This window comes from Centroberyx affinis, unplaced genomic scaffold (assembly GCF_046629955.1).
Source record: "Centroberyx affinis isolate AG114_WGS23_722 - 3 ecotype Tasmania unplaced genomic scaffold, CSIRO-AGI_Caff_v1 ptg002145l_1, whole genome shotgun sequence".
NCBI classification, from domain to species: domain Eukaryota; kingdom Metazoa; phylum Chordata; class Actinopteri; order Beryciformes; family Berycidae; genus Centroberyx; species Centroberyx affinis.
Window position 1 is genome coordinate 51,211 of NW_027280463.1, and position 17,043 is coordinate 68,253.

At 44.0% G+C, this 17,043-nt stretch overlaps 1 protein-coding gene across 1 annotated transcript in view; it reads left to right on the plus strand.

Moving 5' to 3' along the window:
* Positions 1–15,798, plus strand: part of LOC139654726 (plexin-A4-like) — a gene marked incomplete at its 3' end in the record, with an annotated part of 53,384 nt that extends 37,586 nt beyond the window's left edge. The window contains exons 18-22 of the mRNA XM_071531875.1: positions 1,267–1,535; positions 7,600–7,666; positions 8,820–8,966; positions 10,401–10,560; positions 15,695–15,798. Of these exons, the coding sequence (XP_071387976.1) occupies positions 1,267–1,535; positions 7,600–7,666; positions 8,820–8,966; positions 10,401–10,560; positions 15,695–15,798 (747 nt within the window). The remainder of the gene's footprint in view (positions 1–1,266; positions 1,536–7,599; positions 7,667–8,819; positions 8,967–10,400; positions 10,561–15,694) is intronic.
* Positions 15,799–17,043: the final 1,245 nt, after the last annotated feature.

Sequence of the window (17,043 nt, forward strand, 5' to 3'; positions counted from 1 at the left end):
AGCTGCATTGGGTGCAAAGAGATGCTGTCTTACTGCGACTGCTCTTGACAGATAAAAAAAAATAAATACATAATCTCCATAGGTGCAATTTATGAAAAAGTGGAGAAGAGGAGCACAAGCAGCGAGTGACTAGCATAAACGGCGCAGGGACAATCTGGGCCCGAGCGAGGGGAATTCACGACGCCGCGCTCCCTTTCAGCTTGCATTAGCTTGGAACGCAGCACCAGCAGAGTAATAAACATTCCCTCAATAGGCTTAGTGTTTTCCTCCCTTTATCCTCAACCTTCAGACTAAATGTAACAAAAGCTGCAAGACGTTAAGCTCATCATCTCCCTAGATTCCGCCTCTTTCTCTCTCTCATCCTCGTGCTGTGCCTCTCTCTCCCTCCCATCCCCATTTGTTAAGGTGAATGTATTAACTGATAATTGATCTTAATGGGTGATGGATAACTCGCGCTGTTTAGGGAGCGGAACTACGCATGGTGTTATTTACTTTTTCATGCTGTAAATAGCGTAGGGATTTCCTGCCAATGTGTTTAAGCTTTTGTTACAGCAGAATGTCTGCACACTGGATCTAAAAAATCCATCAAATCTTCAAATGCATCGACACAGTGAGCTGAAGTTGGTATTGTTTTTACTGGTGCCATTATTTTAATAGGATTTTACACGGAGGCCAACAGAGACCCGTAATCTAAACTGAACAGTTTATTGCTTCCCATCATATTTTTTACCATGTCATTGTGGTACAGTAAATGTGAGTGAGACAACTCTATACCTGTGGGATATCAAAATAATTCATATCAGCACCTAATCAATAAAAGGAAAAAACATTGCATTATTGCAAAATTTTACTTCTTCTTGTATGAAAATTAAATTCACATTACAGAAGAACCTTCTTTGGTATGATTAGTTTGCATATCAGAAGACAACACATACAACGCATTTTATAATAAATCACATTATTGTATAAGAAGTGTTTCTATGTATGTAATATGGTAAAAGCTATGATTGCTAACAGTTCATTTGCTAACATTAACTAGCAATCCTAATGTTTTTGTATCTCCATAGAAAATATTAAATCAACTGATGAACCAGGGAGGCAAAGAGCTGAGATCACATTCAAATTAACTGCTAATTAATTAGGTCTATATGTCATCACCTCAAATGTGCCGTGGGACTGTACAGAATCTGTACTTGTTGTATTTTTAATTTCCTTGTTATTTCAATGTGTCTCAGTCAAGTAAACATTTCGCCTCTCCCCCCACAGGTGCCAGGCTACCGCCAGGAGCAGGTGGAGAAGGGGCTGAAGCTGTTCGGCCAGCTCATCAACAACAAGGTCTTCCTGCTGTCCTTCATCCGCACGCTGGAGGCCCAGCGAGGCTTCTCCATGAGGGACCGCGGCAACGTGGCCTCGCTCATCATGACGGTGCTGCAGAGCAAGCTGGAGTACGCCACCGACGTCCTGAAGCACCTGCTGTCTGACCTCATAGACCGCAACCTGGAGAGCAAGAACCACCCCAAGCTGCTGCTCCGCAGGCGAGTTAAACAACACTACGGTTCTTTTTTAACAGGCGCACAAAGTTAAATAGGTGGTAGTGATGATTTATGATGTAAAGAATCCTCCAACCTTCCCCCTCTTTCTCTGTCACTCTCTCTCTCTCTCTGATAAATGAATCAAAGGCTCCACTGTAAGCATTAAAACACTGAATAGCTGCCAAGCACCAATTCTAACAGCATCACACAAACTTTATCTGCAACAGCCAATACTCAAAATTAATCTTTGTTTTGTTTCTTTTGCTTGTTTGTTTTCCACACCTGTAGACTCTTAACTCTCCTGAGACTACTGCCGTACACTAATCGCAACTTCATCTATACAGATGCAGGCTATAATAGTTATTGTATTATAATAATAACATTTCATCAGAGTGCTCATGTTTGTCTAACGGATCCAATTTGACTGGGTCCTTTTCCCCTGTCTTCCCTCTTCTGTATCCTTCCTACTCTCTCAAAAAGGGAGAAAAAAATAAGAGAATACATTCAACTCCTCTAAAATTGGATCAGGCACATTGTGTTTGTTTTGAACAAGGATGGGTTATAAAAAAAAAAAATTAAGTTTCTCTCTGGTTATGTCAAACATTCACTATAAAGGGCTGGATATGGTACTCAGTGTTCCCTATCTGTGACATGTTTGGATTAACACCCGTGACCTTGGATTGCTGGCTCTGTCTCGAGACACCAGAGTGCTTTGCCACGCACATCATTAGCAATATAATTATGATTAATTAGCAGAGAATCCAATTTCAAATAGCTGTAAGAAGAAAAAAAACACTCATTTAGGAAAAATAGAAAATGAGATTTTCGAAAAGCTCCCACTCTGGCACAATCACAATCCTCCCCTCGATTTGTAGCTGTGGCCTTAATGGCACGCACTTGAACACAACACTGTATGTGATTATGCTTTCTGCCAGGGGTGTTTGGGAAATGTGATGATTGTGGTTACTTCAGTAAAGCAGCTCCCTCACAGCTATTGTGTGTGTTTGTGTGTGTGTGTGTGTGTGTGTGTGTGTGTGTATGCATACAGTATATGCACACAGTGTAGTATGTTGTTTTGCTCAGGGTAGTCAGTCAAGTCTGGACACCCCCAAATGATTTGACAGGCATGTCGCAAATTAATTTGGTCTTCTCATTTCAATTACAACCTCCTGATACTCCCCCAGGCCACATGCTCATCCCTGCCAATAAAGACACACACATACATACACACACACACACACACGCACGCACACACACCAAGCATATATTAAGCAGAGTTTTGAAATGAATGGTAGTTCATCGGAGGCGAATGTGATCGCGGTACCGTCCAGGTGACAGTGGGCATATTCACCTCATGAAAACCCGTTTAGAGTCCGCTCGGCGATGCAGCGAGTGATTAATGCTGTCTGGGGAGGAGGCATGATTAATTGCAGCCAGAGCTCGCCGAGCGTGGTACAGCCGGTAAACAATGGAGCTACCGCTGATCCTGGCAGTAGATACAACATAAGAGACGGAGTGTACAGCGGAGAGAGGGAGAGGTAGTCAAGGACAATGGAGACACTTAAAGCTGTCTCTCCATGTGAGGAGAGCTGACTGCTGGGGCGTGGAGATAGATAGTGAGATCGGCTCTTTGATCACCGAGCTCAATGGTCTATGCACGCTGCCAGTGCCTTGTATGTGCTATACGGACATCATTGATTAATCTCACGTCAATGCGAGTTTAGGATGAAATCCTCAAGGGAATAGTTATAAGCAGCGTTTTAAAGACTGGCCAACAAATAAACAATTTTTCAATCCCAGGATGCTTCCAAACAACTTGTTTGGATGGAAATACACTCCACACACTCCCTTCTCTTCTATCACCCTCTCGTCCTCTCACTCCTTCTCTGCCTCTTCCTGGATGACATCTAAAAGGAAGAAGAAGGAGAAGGCAACAGCATCACATCCAGTCAGAACTGGAGGTAGAGCACATGTGCAGTGCGATTTTGTGACATCTTCCCTGTGCGTGTGCACTCCCAATTTCGTTGCACATTTGTCATACGCACAGTTGTGACAGGCTCTGATGACATTGTCTTCATCTCGCTCTTCCTCCTAGGATGGCGTATATACCCTCATTAGTCCTTCAGCATCCCAGCATGCATTTCAGGTGTGATGAGGCAGTGTGAGCAAGCTATGCCACCCCATAGTGTGGGCTGACTGGCGTGTCCCTGGATAGCAGCTGAAAATAGCCCACATACACGGGCACTAGGCTGTGAAGACGAAGCTTAATCTGGTCTAGGAAAGATAGCACCCCTCCCCTCTCCTCTCTCTTTAATTTGCTCTTTGTCTCTTTTTTCTCTTTCTCCCGCTCTCCCTTGTGCTCTGTCTCTCACCACCTCTTTCACTCCCTTTGCTCATTTGGAGTCTTGTTCTCCCTCTCTGCCTGCCTCTCTCCGCTCACTCTCTATTTCTCTATCCTCTGTGTATTTGTCTTCAGTTTTCATGCTTGCGCTGCTCGTGTCACACTGTCACTATCTTTATCTTTCCCTCTCTCTTCCTTTCTTGCGCTCGCTCTCTCAATCTATATTCCTAGCTCTCTTCCTCCCCTCCTCTCCCCCCTCCCCTGTTTTCTTGATTGCTAAATCAATGCTTAAAGTGCGTAAGCAGGGTGTCTCTGGCACAGCATCCGAGCACAGCTACCCACTGCCTCCTCTTCCAAGAAATCTCTCCCTCTCTCTCTCTCTCTCTCTCTCTCTCTCTCTCTCTCTCTCTCTCTCTCTCTCAACACACACACATCCTTCCATCTGTCCCATCTCAACCTGCGCTGAAGCACAACCACCAGGCAAGCTAACTAACGAGAGCCTTCCACAACCATCTGTCGCATTCCTAGCTGCACTCTCCTCCTCTAGCTCCTCTCTTCCCTCCATTCCTCTAACTCTCGCTCGCCTCCCCCCATCCCCCCCCTCTCTCTCACCATGCATACTAAAACAGCCTTTCCATAGCCCTATATTTTGTTTGGCTGCGGTTGATGCGTCGAGAGCGCAGTTTTGATTTTTGTCTGAGATGAGAGCCCAATATGTCCTTGTGTCGATCACGCCCTCCCATACACACACACACACACACACACACACAATCATCACACAGAGCTAGAGGCCCCATTATTAAACTGTGAGGATTATCTCTGTAGTATAGAAGGGTGTGCATGTGCGTGAGTGCACATGGTGTGCAAGAGTGTGTGTATGTGTGCACGTGCACGTCAGTGTCAACAGCCAGCCATCACTGTGAGACTGTTCGAACATGTATGACGACCAATCTTCCTCCCCGGGAGCCAGGGTGGGAAATATAAAATGATTTCTGACTTCAAGCTGTGTTGTCTTAACACGTGACTGAAGCCAGGCGAGACCCGCAGACGCGGTTTCAAGTTTGGTTAACACAGCCGCCATCATCCCTCTCTTGCGTCAAAGTAGGTTTGGGAGCATTGGGTTGCAGGAAGTTTAAGTCTTTCTTCTATCACACAGTGTAAATGATACTCATAGCCCTCAACTATCCTCATACCACCAATGGCTTAAATGATTGCCATATCCGTAGTCTTCGACTGCTTATAAATTTCATTTGCTGAGAACAATAACATAAATATGCAGTTAAAAGCACGGACCTACAGTTCCCTCCGACGATTCTCATGAAGTCATCGCCTCAGGCAGTTGAAGTAGTGTCTGGATATCGGCTCACAGTGCGTGCACAGTGCCTCACAGTCAGTGGCGACAGGAATAGATGATCTGGATGGTCACTGGGGGTGTTGTTAGGCTCTGCAAAAACGGAATATTCAATGAGGTGTTTGCACGGAACAGAGGAAAATAGAGTAATTCTTTTAGCAATTTTAGCATTAGCTAGAACAGCTAATGTAGCTACCTATGGGGGGGCATTGCCATCAACTGCTGCAGCATCCATCTCTTAGTTTTCCATTTAGAATCATAATGCAAATGCTCATACGCAAATACATGTGGCTATGGGGGACCAATATGTCAAATGTGTGAAGATCCGTAAAGTGCTTTAAGCCCTCCCACCCCCTCTCCTTTTATGAAGCATGGGCTACTAAAGTCACACCCCCACCACCCTCCTACACCCCCTGCATCTGCCATCCAGGACTCCTGTGATTCCCGTCCACACCACCTCGGTAATCAGGGGGAACCAAGTACTGCCAGGTCCCCTCTGTTCTAGATCATTCTCTATGCCCGCTGCCCCTCTGACTGGGTGCCAAGTAGGCACGCCTGACCGTGCCAACACGCCACGGCACATTTCATTGCATTAACCCAAACGTAGGTTGCGTTATGTTTTGAATAGCGGCCGAGGTGAGGCTGGGAAAAGGTTGTTAGAAAGTTGTAATACCAGATGCTAATGTTAGATCTTAAAGCAGCACCGTCAGAGTGCCATTTTTACTCTTATTCCCCATAGACTGTGCTATGATTGAGGATGAGCATGAGCAAACTGGTGGGACCGTGCCAAGACTTCTTATTACCGCAGGGCTGGCACTCACTGCCAGGGAAACATGCAGACACACACACACACACACACACAACTCTAGTTGGCACATGGTAATTTCTGAATACATACGCATTGGGATTAATTTGTGCTTTTTTACACGCTAGCCTTAAAACAGACACACTTGTCCACACACACACAAAAACACAATATCTACTGGAAGTGAATAAGGAAAAGGAAGTTAAGGAAGGAGAAGAAAGGGGAGGGCCAGACTCAGCCAAACCAATTCTTTTCATTCTTTTCTTCATTCTCCTCTTTCACTTCTCCCTCCTTCCTTCCCTCTGTACCTCCCCCTTTCTTCATGCCCCTTTCATCCCTTTGATAGATGGGCTGCATTTGTGGAAATGGAGAGGATTTGGAAGTGTGTATGATTACAGGATCCAGAATGGGGCGGACAGAGGGAGGGAGGAAGAGAGCGAGGGACACATGAAAGAAAAGATGAAAAGTGACCTCGTTGACCCTTGGATCCGTGGACGGAGGAAGGGCGGGAGGGGCGGCAGAATAAAAGTGCGGGCACAGTCAGAGGCAGGAAGTTAATCCCCTCCAGGTGTTGTGCCAATGTTGGCGGGGGGTGCCAGGCCAGCCCACTGGCACAGCGGGCACCATGCCCCCCCTCCTCCAGCCTCAGCATGGAGCCCCTTAAAGAGGCCCTCTGAATGGTGAGGGGGGCTGCAGGTGGCAGCCGAAACACTGGGGCGAAAGGGACGCGCACACACACAGAGACACACACACAAACATACACACACTGACACAATGGACCCTAATCCTGAAATATTGATGCCTATGGCAGTGGCTCATTGAAAGCGGAGGGAGGGGTGTGTGTGTGTCTGTGCCTGTGTGTTTGAGGTGTTCCTGGCAGATTACCCACACACCCCTGCTGCTGGCCAAGGGGGTTGGTGTTAAAGGATATCCGATCCTTGCTTCTCTTCTTTCTCCCCTCACCACCACCACTGTTGTTATTATGTATGCATATTAGTCATTCACACGGGATCACTCGCACTGTTGGCCCAGGTCAGCACACACACACACATACACACACACACACACACACACACACACACACCGTTTTGCCACACCAGTGGAGCGTGGATGCCAGGCAGAGAAAGAGAGGGAGATGTATTCATTCACTTTCTATTGTGAGCGTATCGAGTGTTAGTCCAATGAATAGGCAAGGGAGCGCTTGATAATGAGGCCAGTGTTATTACAGAGCGGCTCCAGCCCCTAACGACATCAATCCACTGGGATCAAATAAAGGCTTTTAATTGCTTTGCCTCATATTAAAATCCCCGCCGCTGCAGACGAGCTGCCCTTGGCGTGCCTGAGCATAAAAGCCAGCCGGAAGATTGGCTGAAAGGCCATCATATGTGCAAAGGCTCTCCCTCAATTCATGTCTTTGCAATTATGTTTGTGTAACGAAAGCCTATTCATTAACAACGGTCATCATTTTTGCCAGAATATTTGATGATGGTGTTGAATATTTATGATGGTAATAAGAGTGTGGGGGATCATATGTTCATTATGCGCTGTGTGTGTCTGTGTTTGCTTGCAGGACTGAGTCGGTGGCAGAGAAAATGCTGACCAACTGGTTTACCTTTCTCCTCTACAAGTTCCTCAAGGTAACTCTTTAATGTTTAATGTCATCTCTTCTGAACATCTTCCGCTCGTTTAAAGATTTGCCTCAACTCAAGTGGTCAGAAAAGCCTTTTAGTTGCAGCCCCAAACTCTAATGGCATCATGGCTCCCCCTGTTGAATCACTGTTACTCCACTACTGGCTTTATTTATGTCTTCATTAGTTAAACTAATGACAGTTTTTTTCACTCTCAAATTGGTTAACTGAGTTGATACAAGGAATGGCAGTGTGTCACAGCTAACTTTGAGCTTCACATGTAGTTTGAGGCTGTAAAAGTTTTCTTCATGGTGGTCATGTTTGTAGACGCTGAACTAGAAGATCTGTATTTTTAGATATGATGGGTTTTGAAAGTTACTATTGAAGTTAAACTATTTAATTAGCTAAACTTAAACATACAAGGCTACATGGTTTGGGCTTCTAGTTAGTTTTTCAGTATTCAAAAAGAAAGTAATAGCTAGTCTTGAATAATAGCCTATTTTCCTGCCCAACTATCTCTAAGACTCCCTGTCGCTCAGAGAATTACATGTGCTAGTTTAACTTACCTATGTGTTGGTAAATGTACAATTGAAGAAGAATATATTCTACTCCATAGGGTACCATAGGGTATCTACTAAAGTCTCACAAAACTCACTCACTACTTCCCTGCTAGAGTGAAAAGTGTTATCATCATCTTATTTTTTTACTCCTCCACTCATCCCTTTCTAGCAGCTGGGAGGAGAATGAAGACAATGATAAATGGCCCATCTCCTCTGTTTGATAAACAGCAGTGTTTTTGGGAGAGAAGAGGGGGTTGGCAACAAGAGTCTGTCTTTATGGCATTTTTCACTGTTTATCCATCAAACTTTTCCCAAACTCCAGCGTCATTTCAGTAAAGTTTATTTATTGATGTAGGTGGTACAATTTCCTTTAATTTAGTGGGAAGATGGGGTTTGGGATATGACATTCATAAGTCTCGCTCAGCAACTTTGGAGGCAAGGCACTTTGGAAAAACATCACAGAGAGCAACTGCAACATATTAGATAGAAGTTTTCTTTCATACATTATTAAACTTTGCTGTCATTTAGTTGTCTGCAGTGATGGCTTGACAGTTTTCTCTCGCTAAAGTTTTCTCTGTCCCTCTCTCCATCTCTCTGTTCAGGAGTGTGCAGGCGAGCCTCTCTTCTCCCTCTTCTGTGCCATCAAGCAGCAGATGGAGAAAGGCCCCATTGACTCCATCACGGGAGAGGCGCGCTACTCGCTCAGCGAGGACAAGCTCATCAGGCAACAGATTGACTACAAGACGCTGGTAAGGGGTTCACCTGCCCAGGGGTCCAAGGGCTACGGGAAAACGCTTGAGTATGCTCTCGGGGACCAGGGAGAGAGAAGGAGGGTGGTTATGGGTTGTCGGTCGTGAGATGAGCAACGGGACGTAAAGTTGTCGCTTTCACGCTTGACATGAAGGGGGCACCGGAGTGGCGACCTCACTTCCTGTTGTGACCGGAGCTGTCAAGGAAGGGAGCAAGGCTGCGGGATGAGGAGGAAAGAAGACGCGTGTGTGTGTGTGTGTGTGTGTGTGTATATGGGCGCCCAAGCAATGAGACAGTGAAGCTCTCCCCTTCTGGAACCTCTTGTTTACCCACAGAGCCTGTCTGTTGTTGTCTCCTCCTCTCCGCTCCACTGTGACCTGTTTGTTCCAGCAGGGGAAAGCCAGACACTGTTTACAGTCTTTCCCTCTGTCCCCTATGTTTTTGTACGCTAAGAAATTCAGTGGCTAAATATTAGAAAGAATATATATTATAGGCTAACCACTAAAAGAACTAAACTGTCTTGCTAGGGATTTTTGTGGGTAACCCAAATACAAACATCAATTTTGTATTTATTAGCCTGCCGTGATGTTGCCATGTCAACTTTCACATATTTGTCTCAGATGAATTGATAACTTTTAATGCTAACAAGCACATTGAGAGATTGGTAGCATCACTAGCCCTGCAAGTACCTGGATGGCCTGTTTGCATCTTCTGCTGGGAGAAGATATCAACATACCGTGGCTGTTTTTACTACATGCGTCTTATTTAACAGTGATGGGGTTGTAAAACTAAAGAGGTAAAGCTGCACTACAGAGTGTATTTCTTCTTCTGTATAAAACAAGGTCTCTCAGACTTTGTAATTACTGCCCGTCTGGGAAGGACTTAAATGATGATGATGACGACGATGATGATAATCTGCCAGTACCGAATGACTATGATAATAATAATTAGCTAGTTAGATGCTCATCAGCTCCAGGTAGCTCACTGCTGTCTCTCCTCAGCCCCCAAGGGAAGGCCAGTTTCCCTTAGTGAATGGTCTTTTCTATTGCTGCAAGTCTCTCTCTCAGAGCCTTTGGCAGGCACGAAATGATTGCTGTTCAAACCTGATCACTAAGTACCCATCCACAGTGCAATCAACATTATCACATATTATTACACAGGAATCTATTCCCTACCAAGCTGAAACATAATTTCAGATAAAGCACACCTGACTCATCAACCTTTGTACTAAATCAGCAGTGGAAGAGACTTTTATCTCAAATGTTATGACCTTTTTTCCCCACCGTTTACTTCATTGCAGTTAGGTTCTTCTAGTTTTTTCATGAAAGTATTTGAATTGGCGTTAGTCGGCCGTAAAGCATTTTTTGCATGTGAAAGATAATGTAAGCCGTCTTTTACAAAGAGAAAAGTCAACCCCTGTGTGTTTCCAACAGGTGGTGAACTGCATCCACCCAGAGAATGAGAAGAGCCCAGAGATCCAGGTGAAGGTGCTGAACTGCGACACCATCAGCCAGGTGAAGGAGAAGATCCTGGATGCCATCTACAAGAATGTCCCCCACTCGCACCGCCAGAAAGCCTCCGACATGGACCTGGGTAAGACCCTCTTTCATACTTTTCAACTGGATAACACGTCTCAGGGAGAAGAAATACAAACAGTAAACATGTTGTCCCCCACCAGTGATGTACTTCCACCCTTGGGTCAGTCAGTGATTGCTGAGTGTACTTGAAATATGAGTGAAATTGTGTAAGCATTTTCGTATGGGACAATGAAAGAACAGATTGACCATACATTTCTGTTGCCTACTCTCCTCAGAATTAGGCTTACAAGTTATATCTTGAAATGTAGTAACTGTAATTGTCCTGTTTTTACTCAATACAGTACAAAATACAATATGCAATAAATACAGTCCGTACATTAGACAATGTACACTACAATACAATTTATAATACAATATATAATATAACATACAACACCAGGAGCGTGAGTGTTATGAATAATATAAATGCTAAATGATAAGTGATAAACGGTATTACACAGTAGGTAAGTGGTAATATGATATAAGTAGTCAACACTGACGGCACAGTGGTAGTGCAGTGATGAGTGCAATAACAGTACAACAGTCTAACAACTGTAACTACAGTGTCTTGTGGTTAGAGGTTTGCCCAAAAATTCTCCATTGACTCTCACTTCAACACATCAACCCAGTCATCTTCTGATTTATTTAATTTTATGCAACGTTTTGTGCAGTTCTGTCCAAAAACCCTGAAATTCTGAAGAAAAAAGTCGCAAGGTCTTTCCATGGAAGGTCTTTCCAGGCGCAGTATGACTGGCTGTTTGTGTCAGAGTTTTTGGCACTCTTCGTGCATCTGCTTGTTGACGATGGGATATTTATAATTCCACATTCCAGCGTTATAAATGATGAGAAGCCTTGAGATTTCTACCAACAGCTCATGTCCTGCTCCCTCACACCCCTGCAGTTAGAGTAAAGGCTGTCAAAACCTTTCTATCCATCCAGCGTTTACCATCTATCTGCCTGGAGAAAGGCAGGCTGATCTTAGACACCAATTGATCGTTGCAAAGGCTTCCCCGGCCCCTCCAAAAAAGTACAAGTGCTCTTAGATATAGAGAAGTAGCTTTCTCTCCCACCTCAAGAGACTTGGCTTCCTGGCTGTCTTGGCTCAGATGTCTGAGATTGGTCTCTCTCCTCCCCAAACCTGCCATCGATCGAGTCTCTTGTCGACCAGCGTCTGAGTCAGATGATTGATCAGCTAATCAATCGAGACGCTCAGTGATCCCTTCCCTACAAACCCTCTCCCTTTTTGATTTCTTTCTTTCTTTTTCTTTCTTTCTCACTTTCTCGCTTTCTTTCTTTCTTTCTTTCAACTTTGAAAAAGTCAAGTGCCCAGTATTCACAAATCTAGTACCAGGTTTTCTTTGTAGTATGGATCACCATGATCAGTAATTGTACATCAATTGCCGTTGTTGACATCTGTGACCCTATGGGCTGGTGTGTTTATATTTTCCCTGATAGGTATAGTTTAACTGTAACTTGTCTTGGGTCAAATATATTTGCATTATTATTATTATCACTGTTTGTTTTAAACTGCTTGGAGTAGCAGACGGGCTTAAAGCCTAAATATTATTTTTGAAAATACTATTTGACCCAGGTCTTTTTTGAGCTATAGTGCTATTTTTTCTCCGTTTTAAAGTTATTGACAGAGAAGCACTGCTGGACGGATAAAGCACTCTGATCTTTTTCCTTCTGGTAGTACAGTCTCTGTTAGAAGAAATGGGTCTCTTGATATATCTTCTCTGCACTACAATACATGTAGTGATCAGTGAGTTTGGTACACTTGTGTGTGTGTGTGTGTGTGTGCGCGTGTGTGTGTGTGTGTGTGTGTGTGTGTGTGTGTGTGCGTGTGCGCATGCATGTGAGCATAATAGTGTTATCCATGATTGTTTATCTGCCAATACCTACAGGCCGTCTTCGCGCCATGCACCATGCTCTTTATGGTTTAATATTGCCAGATGGATTTTCTGAGCCCCTGTTGTGTGTTGGTAATAGCATATTTATAACCAACCCTGGATCTAGATGGGCTGAGTGCATACCGTAGGGAATCTGCCTGCGTGATGGCTAAGTGAAGAGATTGGTTTAGCCTTTTGACGACACTCCTGGATGAAATTGCTTTATTGCCCCCGCTGGGCATTATGTGTTGTCCTATTATTGTTTTATTATGAAAGGGTATTGGAAATTGTCTGATTTAGCTGTCCCATCGCTCTGTGTGGGTGGGTGTGGGTGTGAGTGTGAATAAGTGAATGCAAGCTCACAAGTTGATGTGAACACGCGTGTGCACGTATGTGTATATGCGAGTTCATATTTTTTTATGTATTTATGGGCCCCACTTACACAGTAGATTAGAAGAACGGTCTCTCTTTAACATAAACTATGAGTCCATAAACAGGCTGAAAGCAGCTGGAGGTGTTCACATGTCTGACATATCCTTTCAAGCCTATAGGGCCTATTTGCCTATATATACTGCATATAGCCTATTTGTAAGTACATTTGTACTGTTATAATATTAGTTGTATTGTGCTATTGCTATTGTATGTTGCTGATAGAGCTTCATTGCAGCAAGTAGTGCAAGTCTTCCATTAATGATTGTTTTGTTTCCATTATTTTGTAGCACTTTATAACTTTAAGAGAAGTGCTCTACAAATACAATTATTATCAACAGCTCTCATGAACTCTGAAACACACACACACACACACACACACATATACAAACAGTGATCTCCAGGCCTGATAAGGGTAATGGGATTGTGGCTGGTCTCTCCTGAAACAGATTGGACAGGAGTGTTGTTATCCCAGGTATTGTTTTTAATTCAGCTCTACTGCAATCCACAGTTCCCCGCAGGGCACCAGGGAAGATAGGGCCTGAGAACAAAGTAGCTAGGCCCTGTTTGTGTGTGTGTTGCCAGTAGCGAATGTGTGTCATGCATCCCCGCGGAGTACAACAGTCACCTTCAGCCTTTCTCTCCACCAGCAGCTTCCACACACTCCCCAAAGCCCTTATCTCCTTGGCTGTGTGTGACTCCATACTGCGAGTCCACACACACACACACACACACACACACTCACACACACACACACACACACACACACACACACACACACACACGCGCGCGGCCTTGCTGCTTTCTTTCTACTGAGTCGAGACCACTGGATTTGGGAATCGGGGCAATCTCGGCTTGCTCTGGTTTCCTCCCAAGTTTATTTCTTACTGTCTGCCTTTCTTTTTCCCCCCCGTCATTTTTTCATTTGTTTACCGTGCCTCGACTGGAGATGGGCACTCATTTGCATCTTTATAGGAAGATGTACTGTACAGACAAAAACAACAGGAGACTCTTTATTTCCTGCAGATTTTTCCGATGCTAACGCTATTCTGGTCGATCCTCCTAAGACGGGCTTCATCATGCACCACAGTGATTGCCGCTTTGTTTCCCGGTTTGTGATCAGAATAGGAGATGACAGTGGCCGATACGAGTGGGAACCGCAGCAAGGAGCGCAGACACAATAACATATTCATAAAGCCCACGGTGCCTGCAAACAGAATAGAGGAATCATCTGCTTTGTTTGTTTTCAAGATGGCTTTCATTTCTTTTTTTTCCAGTTATGATAATGTTGGTAGGATATTGGGAAATGTTTCTATCACAGCTTTTGTTTTGTTTTGTTTTGTTTTTTTGCTGAGGTTGCACAGATGTGGAGATGTTCTCAAAGATGTGAGCAGTTTGGTTGCATATGTAGTGTAAATGTAATATGGTTGTAAGGTCATGTAAGTGCGTTCCTGTTGTCTGAAATGAAAGACATCGCAGAGTTCACTGGAAGTTGCTTGTTGAAAACTATGGAAATGAGCCGATTTGCAGTCTTTGAGTAAATTGTCCTTTTAAGACTCGTAGCTTTCTAGTTTCTCCATCTACTTCTGGATTGGATCTGAGTCTGGCCTGCTTCTACCAAAGCTCCCAGCAATAACAATAAGAGCAGCTCGGCGGGGGGCTTAGAGCAGTCGATGGGGGCGTGAGGAAGGGAGAGCGGGGACCGATAGGGCCATCAGAGAGCAGAGCGTGGGGGCCGGTGCCACAGATGAAAAAGGAAGTGCACAGGCCCTGGGCGAGCAGCTGTAATCACGCCCATCGATCGGACCGGCGAAAGAGATGGAAAGGAGTGAGAGAGGGAGAGCTCTGTCTAACAACGAGTGGAGTGGGTGATTAATTTAGCTTGCCTTTTCTCCCTGTCTTTTCTTCTCTCTTCTTATCCCTGCGTTTTTCGTTGTTTGCTTGCTCCCCACTCAGATGTTGTATTAGAGGTTTGACGTAAAAGATAAACTATCGTTCTACACCCTTCATCGCCTCCTCCCTTTTTTTTCTCTTCTTCTTGATCCTAGTCAATCTTTTTACAACAATGTTAAATGGTTCTTCCAAAGAAAACCTCAATATCACTTCTCCATCAGATAAAGATGGAGTTAGTGATAACTTTTCAATGGACTGATTAGAAAAGAGTGATGCTTTCTTCTGGTTAGCTTTGTAAGCATTAGAAGTTGTATAGGAATCGCTATGTTGACAACCATGTCACATCTAACATCTACAAACTGAAGTAGAGAATAGAATAGAGACTTTATTGATCCCTGGGGAGAAATTTGATTGCCACACAGCAGCTAGTGTCCACAGTATACATGACAGGATAAAATGCAAGGAAGTCCAAGCCATAAACAGGTGTTGCATGACAAGACATGGCATGACATGAGAAAACTAGAAGGCAAACCTCCCTGAAGAAATCTCCAACCTGCTGTTACACACAAATGCATCGTTCCTATCACTTAAATTTAAGTTCAATTGATTTCTTTATCCTGCAGACATACCCTCAGAATTTGGTATCAAGTCTCTATCTCCATTAGTTTCATAGTTATGGCTAAAAAACAATAATCATCTAATGGTGGAAATCCAAGATCTGAATCACTAACCCTTCTCCCAAGGCCAATCTGTTCACCAAATTTCATGAAAATTCATTCATAGGTTTTTTAGATATCCCGCTGACAGACAGATGAACAAACAAATGGGCGAAAACATAGCTGCCTTGGCCTCCTTAACCTTCTCAACACAACCTTGAGAATAGTGCTGTGTGAATACAGTTGGTATTATCCTGATCATATTTTTTTCTTTAAATTCCAGAGTGGCGTCAGGGCCGAGGGCAGCGCATGATCCTGCAGGACGAGGACATCACCACCAAGATTGAAAGTGACTGGAAGAGACTGAACATGCTGGCCCATTATCAGGTACACATGTTACTGTATAGCAGTGGTTTTGAATCCTGGTCCTCAGGACCCAGAGTATTGCTGGAGTTAAATGCAGTTACTTAAAAAATAATTAAAAAATAGTCCCTGATTAGATGGCTAGAATGAAAACCAGCAGGGCTGTGGGTCCCGAGGACCAGGACTGAAATCCACTGCTGTATAGATTACACACGCAAATAAAGGATTGGAAAACTGGGTTCAATGGATTTGGAGCTCAGTCAGACTCAAAGTCTCAGGAAGCAACCAAACCTGGATCAGTAGCAACACAGCTCAGTTAAGAAGGAGCTGTACAGGCAGACAGCGGGTCATTATCAGAGTTTACTCAACAACTTGTGCATCAGAAAGCACAAAATGTACAGATCTGGGACTTGATCTAGGGGAATCCTGACTGATGCTGAAGGTCTTGAATGACAAGAATGAATAGTTCCATGTTTTGTAGATTGGCGGGAATGACGTATTTGAGACTAAACTATGGACAAACTTGATGTTCTTTCAATCTCTCATTCTTCATATCTATAACCATATCAGCACAACTTGTATATGTGAACCATTTAGAATAGCTGTCTCATTAGGGTCTGTATACCCTAATGTGTATACCCTCTTAAATTTTATTCCTTCACAAACACACAGGAACAAATAGAAGGAACAAACAGAGCATCACTGAGCCACACTTGGCCACACGTTTATCAGGTCACATGTTGTATTACTCAAACACTTTATGTAACCTACAAGTGTACTGCTACATACTGTAGTGATAGGAATTCATTTCAGCAAAACTGTACCAGAGTATGTTTGCCTTCCAGGTATTAACATTACATAGTCCTTGGCTTTCCAGGTAAATTCATATTTCATAGCCTTCCAGAAGTTATTCATTGAGGGCTTATTCCATTTTCAGGTAAACCTTTAGCTCTAATCAGCCAGGCAGTATCCACAGCTCAACCTTATAAATGTTTCATCAAGCAGAATCCTTGTGTGGTGGGCACACACACACACACACACACACACACACACACACACACGCACACAGCCAATACCTCTGTTCTCACCCAGGCCTCCTGATCTCATCAAACATTGCTGGAGGCAGATTTGCCTTTTGCATTTGTTTATCTGGTTAACTAATTTTCCCTCCTATCAACTCTACCTCTCCTCCTTATATTTCCACCTGCCCCAAGTTAAAATTATGGTCTCATGCCATTCCTGTGCCAGCAATCTGACAATATGTGGACG